General features: G+C 39.6%; 1 protein-coding gene and 1 long non-coding RNA gene across 8 annotated transcripts in view; one reads left to right on the top strand and one right to left on the bottom strand.

The window, feature by feature from the left end:
* The window catches only part of LOC138011665 (uncharacterized), a 57564-nt gene that overhangs the window by 13875 nt on the left and 33689 nt on the right, over positions 1-10000 (bottom strand). Inside the window, exon 5 of one of the 7 annotated variants that reach the window (XR_011124758.1) lies at positions 6160-7032. The exons of 5 other annotated variants lie outside the window; for them this stretch is intronic. This is a non-coding gene — a long non-coding RNA (uncharacterized lncRNA). Of the gene's footprint in view, positions 1-6159; positions 7033-9740; positions 9868-10000 lie in introns of those variants that run through there. One more of the 7 variants, XR_011124765.1, reaches the window with a different exon arrangement.
* The window catches only part of LOC138011658 (uncharacterized), a 12368-nt gene that overhangs the window by 2296 nt on the left and 72 nt on the right, over positions 1-10000 (top strand). The window contains exons 2-8 of the mRNA XM_068858777.1: positions 2394-2647; positions 4793-4931; positions 5562-6148; positions 7014-7150; positions 8310-8373; positions 8503-8599; positions 9269-10000. The exon at positions 9269-10000 is cut by the window's right edge and continues 72 nt beyond it. Of these exons, the coding sequence (XP_068714878.1) occupies positions 2394-2647; positions 4793-4931; positions 5562-6148; positions 7014-7150; positions 8310-8373; positions 8503-8599; positions 9269-9609 (1619 nt within the window). The 3' untranslated portion in view covers positions 9610-10000. The remainder of the gene's footprint in view (positions 1-2393; positions 2648-4792; positions 4932-5561; positions 6149-7013; positions 7151-8309; positions 8374-8502; positions 8600-9268) is intronic.

A 10000-nucleotide genomic window follows, 5' to 3' on the forward strand; every position in this document is an offset into this window, starting at 1 on the left:
TGCGCTTTGCAAACACTGCGTTTGCTTTTGTAAATTTTGCCGTGTTGTCTAAAAAATTGCTTGTGCAGCCATGGCAACATAAAGGCCGGCACACACGAGGGAGCTTGCTCCTGATACACGCTCCCGGGTAAGTACCCCAACCAGTACACACGAAGGACACGACGAGGGAGCTGAATGATGAAACAACCCGATTGGGGCATGGGAACTGTTGTGGATGAAAAAAATAAGCCAATTTGATTGGCCGACTGGAGACACGTCATGTCACGGCAAACAAATTTCAGTGCACACAAGGGAGCTTGCTCCTGAAACAGACCCGTGCAACAGATTTGCCCCTGGAGCTTGCTCCCTCATATCAAACCAGTTTGATATGAGGGAGCAAAACTCGGGAGCAAAAGTTTTGCTGCGCAAAATATTTTTTCGCTAGAAATCGTTGGTGCAGACGAGGGAACTTTGCTCCGGGAGCGTGTTGTAGGAGCGTGCTGCAGGAGCAAGCTCCCTCGTGTGTACCGGCCTTAACTATTTCTGGGGTAAAGTACGTGGGTGCTTTTCAGCTTTGGGAAAGTCCACATCTGGATTCTTGTTTCCATAAGCGGATTTTGCGTTTCTTTACTAAAATCCGAAAGTGGAGTATTGATCCGAAGAATCCACTCTCCGACTGGATTCAGTAGATCAGATCTGAACCTGGATTTTTTAGGATTTATGTTTCTTTGGGAGACGGATCCGATACGTTTGGCCAGCGGTGGTCTTGTGAAAGTAGACATTGCCGCTATCGTCCCGATCAAGGTGAGTTTTTTTTCCGAAATTTATAGAAAGTCCTAAATTTTTCGCAGTTTTGATACGGCTGAAAGTAGGCTGTCATGCCAGAAAAATCCGTTTTTGGATTCTTCCTTTCTTTGGGAACGGAGTATCTGTTTGACCTGAGATCATAAACCCAATCTTGAATTAATGTATTCTTCATTTCTTGGTTTTTACCTCAATGATTAATGATTTTTTAAAAGCGATTTTTCTACATTAACCCTGGATCGGAAGCAATTAATTCATGCATGTACGACAATGGAGGCAGAGAAGAGAGACCCTGGGAACGAGATTGTGTATGTATTTTGTTGAGCTTTCCTCAGTGTCGTTGTCAGTCATGATTCCCGAGTTTTTAAAACAAAGATTGGTGATTCTTAAAAGATTTTTAACTATGCTTCGTGATTCATGAAATTCCACCCATATTCTGACTGGATTGCCATGTGGCAACCCAGTAATTAAAACGTAACAGGCCGATCAGGTATGTTGGGATCAAGTACGTGCGATGATGGTGGACCAGTGTACTCGATCGGGTAAATATGGCAGCGAGATTGTATCTGTATCTGGAATAGTTTGCCCTTGAAAAGTCTTAAGGTACATTGCATCTCCTTCTGTCAATAGCTGATCAACTGTGTGGGCCATCCTTTGCGAAACATCCTACAAGTTAGCACATAACAGAGCTGAAAGACTCATAAATAACAATTATTCCATGAGCCCGAGTTGGATATGAAGTGATAAAATAACCAACGAGCGCGTAGCGCGAGTTGGTTATAATCACTTCATATCCAACAAGGGCGAATGGTCTGCCTCTAGATACGTCGCTAAAACGACGGTCACCGTGATGAATACTGCCATTAAGGAATTTAAGAAACGACGACGGCTACGACTACGACATCACCACAAAACAGTAATATCATTAATTAAAAGAGCATAAATAATCGTGCAGCACGTGTAGCACGGATTTTAGCAAGTCTGTTGGCAGTCCTCTGCATAACGACGACGTGAAATCAACAAATTTGAGGTTTTGACGACAACGTAAGCATGCGACAGAGAATCTTTCATTCTCTATTTTAACTTTGAAACCGCTCGTACCAATTTATTTTTAGGATACTTCTCACACATTGTAGGACGTGAATGAGACTGAATAATCGAGAAAGACTTATGATAGAGCCAAGTTTTTTGAGGTGACGTATTCGTCGACCGTCGCCGTCGTAGATCTTAAATTCCCGATTAACGATTATCGTACGGTTGCCATTGTATAATCGTATAAACTTACCTTTATAGTCTTCTCGAAATCCTATTAGAATCCTAAAGCATGTGACAAATCCAACAAAGCATATGGCAATCCTAAAACATGTGGACGATCACAATCACGCTTTACGCATGTTGATAGGTCGATAGCCGCTGACCGATGTACTACGTATTCAGAGAAGGAAATATCGTCACCCAGGAAAAATCGAGTATGGAAAGCGCTATTTATACGTGCGCAGTCCTACTCGGCCAAAAGGACCAGATTAGTTTTGATACTCGCTCGCTGCGCCGTATCATCATCGTCATCATCACCATCACAAGTTATTGTCATTATTATTGCTTTGTTTTAGGTTGTGACGGAAGACAAACCTTCGTTGGCGAGACTTTTGATGAGCGTTTGCCTACCTTGAACTTTGGCGACGTAAGAGAAACATCCATCTTCTTTATCCAGCATTGGACTTGCTCCTTGAAATTCGACTCTTCATCGTACATGACGTGTAATGGCACCAAACGCGCTTTCACTGAGCAGTATTTAAATGTACTACCAAGGCTTTTCACAATGAGTCGGAATCGAACATCTGTTATGGATCGTTATTTTCTCCGGGTAAGATAACAGATGTAATTAAATACTCTATTTAGTAAACACTTCCCGCAAAGCTCTTTTTTTTCCCTTAACCGACGCTGAATTTTTCACATTTTTCGGACTGTCAGTTATCTAGTACAGTATTTATCCGTCTCAAATTCCCGTAGTCTCAACTTCTCTGAGTCTCGTTTCTCACTGATTCTGTCAACAACTCTGTTGACTTCTCAAGCGCTAGTTCTTGAGAACGTTTCTACGGAAAGTAAACAATTTAGGTTTTCAGGAAGTCAATTGTCGCCTTTTTACCTATCTATTATACACCTTATTTCAAAATGGCCACCGATTTAGTATCTTTTGTTGCTTGTAAATTAGCCCTTGTTACCTCGTTCAAATAATTCAGGTATTTAGTAAAAGAAAAATTTTGGTTTTCAGTCAACGGACTTGATAATGTAAATTGGCCACCGTACAGAGATTCTAAAAGCTGACGTTTCGAGCGTTAGCCCTTCGTTGGATTCGCTCTGACGAAGGGCTAACGCTCGAAAGTTCTCTTTACGGTGGCCAATTTACATTATCAACTCCGTTGACAAAACCAAAATTTTTGTATACTACTTCCCGACCGACGACAGATTCTTTAGAAACTACCCCCTTCATTTTTAGTAAAAGGCCTGGCCAAACGAGTCCAACATTGTTGGACGCTGTTGAAAAGTGTCGAACGAGGTGACAAACGAACGCAACATGTTGAATCCATCATTTGGACTCGAGCTCAAGGGTGAAGCTCACTTGAACGTTATGGTTTTTTTAAGTAAAGGCAAAATAATGTCTTTGTACTCAAAGTCTCTAAAAAGTAACACTGAATAAAGCTTTCTTCGCTATCCTCGTCTTTTTCTTCCGAATCAAAGTCGTCATTCGACATATTTTTTAGCAACTGATGTGTAGAATCATTTCCGCGTGATGACAATTCCACCGTGAGGTTTTTTTGTTTGTGCTGTGACACCTATGGGCCACCGTAGAAATCAATCTTCGTTCAAAAACATCCAACATCATGCAACATGGTGGCTAATCGAGTGTAACATGTTGGATTCAACAATGTTGGATGACGTTGCACCAACATGTTGGATCCGTTTGGCCGGCCTTAAGTTAATTTTCGATTTTTTACCTATCCATATTTATCTCCTTTTGGAGTTCATTTTAATTTTTCGTCATCATTTTCTACTTTTCCGCGTCCATGCGTCGAGGTACTGAATGATTAGACGACATTCAATAAGTCATTAATAATGCATGGTAAAACACCCTTTTAGGTTACCGATAAAAGGTCATTATCGGTGAATATTCACCGAGACCAAGTCGAGGTGAATATTCACCGATAATCACTGAGCCTGAGGCGAATAATTGTTTTAGTATAAATACGCAGGTGATTATTTCAAAAAAAGAAAAAAAAAACATTTCAACGCGAAATCATCTTCACTTACAGTGGCAAAACGACTACTGGCAGCCATTTTGTCCGTCGAGGTGATTATCAGCTGATAATCCGAGATAGCGAGCCAATGACAGCGCGTGATTTTGTATAATCACCTGTGTATTTATACTAAAAACCAATAATACATTATAATACTAATAAGGCGTAGCTTGTTTTTCTTGTATCATCGGCTGCTCTCGCAATTTGAACCTTTTCTCGGACTTCAGAGGGACAAGCTTTTTGTGGAGTGTTTCTGAAGCCGTTCAATAAACTCGCGGGTCGTGTTTTATCGGGCCTAAAATCACTGGGTTTCGCCTCATGGTTTAAAACCCGATAAAACACTCCTGTTCGTTTATTTATCAGTACATTATGAAGGCGATGATGATAACCTTGTTGTTGATTGTTGATGAAGAACATAATAATGATGAAAATAATGATGATGATGATGATCATGATGACGACAAGAATTGTGACTGGTGGCTATAGCGATGAAAAAAAATGTAAAATGTGAAATTCTAATTGATTATATTAAAATGGTAAGCCTAACAAATCAATGGCGACTTTGCTGATGAGAATGGTTGATGGATATGAAGTCTGTGGGGCAATTCAAATCGGGAGGGGGGAATGGGGGCTAGAAAAAAGAGCCCTGTCAAACTAAATAAAAGTACAGACCTTATGGTCGTGTTTTGATTGTAATTATCTCTTTATCACAGATCAATACTGGTGTGAATGGCAGCAATATACTTCGAGGAAAAATCCTCAATTTGTACATAGAGTGCGGAACACATATTGTTGATAGAAGAGTGACCTTCGATCACTGTTTGCCGTTTAAACTCCAAGGAACAGAATCATGTAAGTTCGCTTTTTGGCTTCATCGTAGAGTAGAAAGGGGACTTAAACAAATAAGACAAAAATGCATCCTATTAAATCAATCACTTAATCAATCAATAACTCACGCATTTAATCAATCAATCAATCATTCACTCAATCAATCAATCATTCAATCAGTCAATCAATCACTCACTCACTTAATCTATTAATCAATCAATCAATACCTTACTCAACCACTCAATCAATCAATCAATCAATCAATCAATCAATCAATCAATCAATCACTCAATGACAAGTTAAAGAAAAAACCAAATTTACTTCAAAGTTATGTTCACAGCTGATAATCGAAGGAAGGTTTTTTTTTCTCACACGTCCTGCTCCCGTGTAGCTCAGTCGGTAGAGCAACGGTGATCAAAAGCGGAGGTCGTGGGTTCGCTTCCCACACAGGTCAGAGATTTTTCTCTGTCCTTAGGTGACGCACAAAAAGAAGTTCCTGATGCTGTTGATTAGCGAAGGTTCTTAATTCACCATCAGTTACATTTACAATTGCGTAAGGCCGCACTTAATTTCTGTTATATACGCTACTCGGAAGACAACACTCGTTTAAAGTTCAATTCAGTTTACTTGTTCATTTACAGTATATATTTATAGGTCCAGTTAACGCGCCCACAACTTCAATTTCTTCTACCACATTGCCAACAAAGACAACGCGCGTTACTGAATTACCAGCAATCAACCAAAGACCTCACACGAGAACGATGCAGCAAACTCGTGCAGCTCTCACAGCCTTCGCGTCTTCATGGTGCTCTCATATTACATCACAAATGAGCTTAAATAATCCATCTACAACTTTTACGACTACGATTCCTGCTCAGCTCACAAAAGTCTCCCAAACATCAGCTTCGGTTACCGAATATGCACGACAAGTCTCCGATCATCCGCTGGAATCGTCGGTTGACAACACACCCAAACCTTCCCATGAGAGCCGTACAACAATCCTCACTTCCTTGACATTGAAAGTTTCCAGTAGTACAGAAATGTCGAATGTCTCTTCGAAGACATCCACAGTATTAGACCTTCAACCGACTCTCAGTTCCTCAAGGGTATCAGTTGTTACGCCAAGAGCACCTGGAAGTTCTCTAGTATCCAACTCCGCACCAAAAAAGTTTGTCATTTTCCCGACAACCTCCAACGGCACTCCAAGAGTAGAAGTCTCGTCAAAGTCATCAACTGTTTCAGTGAGTTTACCGACTCTAAGAGCACCAACTCCTTACGTATATTGTGCTATTCACTTGTTTATCCCACCTATAAAACTAACCTTATGCGTCTGGTAATTTTACAGAAACGAGTTTTCAGGATCATACACATATCCCATTTTAATGCTCATTCTGACCCTTAATTTAAGATCCTTGAAATGTTAAAAATCCACTATCTACAAATGTTACAACTTGGTTGGTCAATTTATGTTGTCCTATCAAAACCCTCCCAAGTTAGCTAGCAAATTTACCCTAAACAGACAAATTCACACATATCATACGAGAAAACTCTCTTGCAGTCCGTTTGCCTTTCTGTCGGACAAAGATCAAACAATTTTTTGTTTTTTATCAAGGACCTAAATTTTACAATTCTCTTAGCAGTGACATAATAAATTCTAACTCAACAGCTTCCTTCAAAAAAGAGTACTAAACGCATTCTTTTCCAACACAACTATTAAAAATCTTAGATATTTTGTTCCTCTTGCGCCAACTGAATTGTTTTAAACATGTAAATGTTTACACTACTTTATATTTCAACACGTTAAATACCTAAACGCTTGTTAAATTCATCTAAAGGCATTTGATTCGGCAATCTCCGTCGCCAACTTGTAGGTTTAACGAGTGGTAGATGTCTTATTTATGGGAGGCCTAAGTTACATAAGTAGTTTCTTTTAGGCCTCCTCGCCACCAATGTAATCATCATTTTTCTTTCTTATCTTCTCGTCTTTGTTTGTATACATCTGTATTTTTAATTTTTCTTGGCAGCAAAATAATTTTTAAAAAAACCCTGTGAATAAAGACATTGGTTCTTTACCAATCCATAGTAATTCTTGTTTATCTCTATCAGATTCCTCCAAATGTTGGCACTGGAAGGAAAGGAGACAACTATGGTTTATACATTGGTATTTCAACAGGGATAACAGCATTTGTCATAGTGGCATTCATCATTGTCGTACACCTTTCTTATCGACACCAGTGTTTAAAGTAATGCTCGCTTAATCATTTTCAATGTACAACCGTAAAATAAGATTGAAACATAGTTTAATTTGTGCCTTTACAACGTAGCCATATGCCTACGTTGGAGATCTCAGGATATGCTGAAGGTCTCAGGTGAATGCGCACGGAGAATAACCTGAGGATTTCGAAGGGACAGGGATGTTTTGAAGCTGGCACTTACTCTCCCAGTTTCTTTAAGAGGTCGTCTTGCGAACGTCTGATGCTCCATAAATGAAATCTATTTTATGTCTTTTTTGCCTAGTCTCCTCTGGTCTTGACAAGGAGTTAAAATATGTTGCAAATGGCATTAAGTTCAAATAAGCGTAAGACAGTGAGCTTTCAAAGCAGCAAGACCTATATAGTCTTATGATTCGAAGGAAACAATTCCCATGCATCTCTCTCGTTTGACTTAATGTTTCGCAGACGGTCTTTATTTAGAACAGTCTATATTCGTCATCACAGTGGTCAAAATGTTGTGGACACACGAGGCGCAGCCAAGTGAGTCCAAAACAAATTCTGACCAGTGTGATGACGAATATCGTTGCAGATAAAGTACAGACAACCCTGAACCACATTCGATTTATTTTTTACCACAATATTTAACGTCAAAGAAAATGTTAATTTTAGAGATTGACCAAGATGGTGACACAACGACAAAGGCCGTTGTCTAAAACGGTCTCGCAATCTGATTGTTTTATTTTCCAAAATGAGCGTTTCTGATTGGTCATCCATGTTTGAGAGGTGAAAAGAGCATTGCGTGACAGGTTGACGCGTAGACTCTTATTAGCCAAATTAGCCAATCAGATTACGACATTACAAGCAATTGTGGAAAATAGTCGTTTTAAAGGCTTAGAGTTTGCTGTACATACTTCATTGCTAGTTTTACCAACTTGTTTGTCCGCTTTTTTGTAAAATCGCTCGAGTAAATTGACCTTGCAAAATAGTTAAAGTGAACTTCAAGTTAGTGTCATAACAGGAGGGCTTTTCCATCGATGCTAATAAGAAGATTGCAAGATGACCAAAGAGTTTGGACAAATGTGAATCGTTTGTAACAGAAAAGATACATTTCCTGGGAAAGTGGTGATGTCTGGAGAACATACGACATACTTCTGATAGTTTCTGATAGTTCCCACATGTTCATTTACAGGATGAGACATAATCAAGAAAGCTCCGCCAGAAATAGTTCGACTTCTATGGCTACAGACAGAACAGTAAGGAATTACTCATAACTTTTGACCGTGTAATTTTTGCATTCCTAATTACTTTTAAATTCTTCATGGTTATCTCAGGAAAAGGGGGTTGCAGATGTCTTTTTTTTTGCTGTCTTATTCTTTAAACAGGTTGATGAAGTGACCGAATCTCCGAATGATAATTCAAATGTCGATGGTGACTATGAACACGCCTACGCTGGCCTGAGAACGGACAAAAGAGAACAAGGCAAGTTGGTACATTTCCGCTTTCACAGAAATGCCACCAAAATATGACCCTCCTCACATATGACCCTCTTAATGAAATGGGAATGCTTCTGTCAAGAAAAGCTAATCGATACCTTTTTTTAGTGTTTCATGTATTGCCTTAAAGGAAGTGTTAAAAATATAGCTTTGGCACCTGGATAAAGATTCATTAATTCACAATCGAAAATCAAAACTGCCGATTATAACACGAGCGGGAAGTTTGAATATTCGCCAAGAGTGTATTCATATAAAATCTAACCCGAGGGAGGGGGTAAGAGCAATACAACGAATGTCGCTACTAGGAAAAGAGAAAGAGGAACCATGCTGGCGCAGTGGAGACAACACTTGTCTCCCGGCACCAATATGGCTTGGGTTCGATTCCCAGACTCGGCGTCATATGTGTGTGGGTTGAGTTTGTTGGTTCTCCGTGTCTCCTCTGAGAGGTTTTTCCCCACTCCGATTTTCCTCCCTCCTCAAAAACCAATTTTTGATTTCAGTTGATTCGAGTTGACTTGATAACTGTTATAAGTAGTTAAAGACATGATAATAATAATGACTCCTGGGTCAAATCATTTACTATTTTATTATTATTTGGGACTCCAATATGGCTGCCATGACGAAACAAAAAAAAAAACACTATTTTTTTTTCCAGCAATATACTCATCCACGTACAGTGTCCCGGTACGGGACTGTCAGGGGAGCACTGAGGAAAGTTTTTACGACGATGTAATGCCACCGAAATGTGAACAAGCCTCAGAAAACAATGAGTCAATTGATAACGAACTTACTGTGGTGAAACTAACAGAGGAAAGTTTCCATACGGAATCAGCTCAATCGAAGGTCCTTAACAACACAAAGAGCCGGAAAGTTGGTCGACATTGCTACCAGAACTATCCCGAGCGGCCTATGTACATTAATTTGCACGAAATCCCAGTAAATGGTTCACTTGAAAACAACAGTGATTCGAAAGTCAGTTATAACAACTTACATTGAAAGCAGGCTGATTCAATGACGGGTAGATAAGGAGACTACAAGAACATGCACTAACTACAGCTGCAGATAGATGGGCATGTCTTTAAAGCCGAAGGGAAGCTGCTTCGTTTTACTATCATCTCATTTATATACAGGGCTTGAAATCTATGAAAATCAAACTTTGATGGCGGATTGTATGTCATACACATCTAAGAAAAAGAATTTTGACTTGAAAATGACGATCATCTCCGGTCCGCGTTATCTTGGATTTGTTGCTTCCTAAATAAGAGTTAAAGATAAAGAGATTAAGGACGGTGCCTACTATTGTTATTGCACATATGTTCTGCGCATCTTGAGATACTCAGATTTCCTATCTGTGATGCTTACTAATACAGGGTTACCGTTTGCGCGG

Source organism: Montipora foliosa, chromosome 7 (genome assembly GCF_036669935.1).
Source record: "Montipora foliosa isolate CH-2021 chromosome 7, ASM3666993v2, whole genome shotgun sequence".
NCBI lineage: Eukaryota > Metazoa > Cnidaria > Anthozoa > Scleractinia > Acroporidae > Montipora > Montipora foliosa.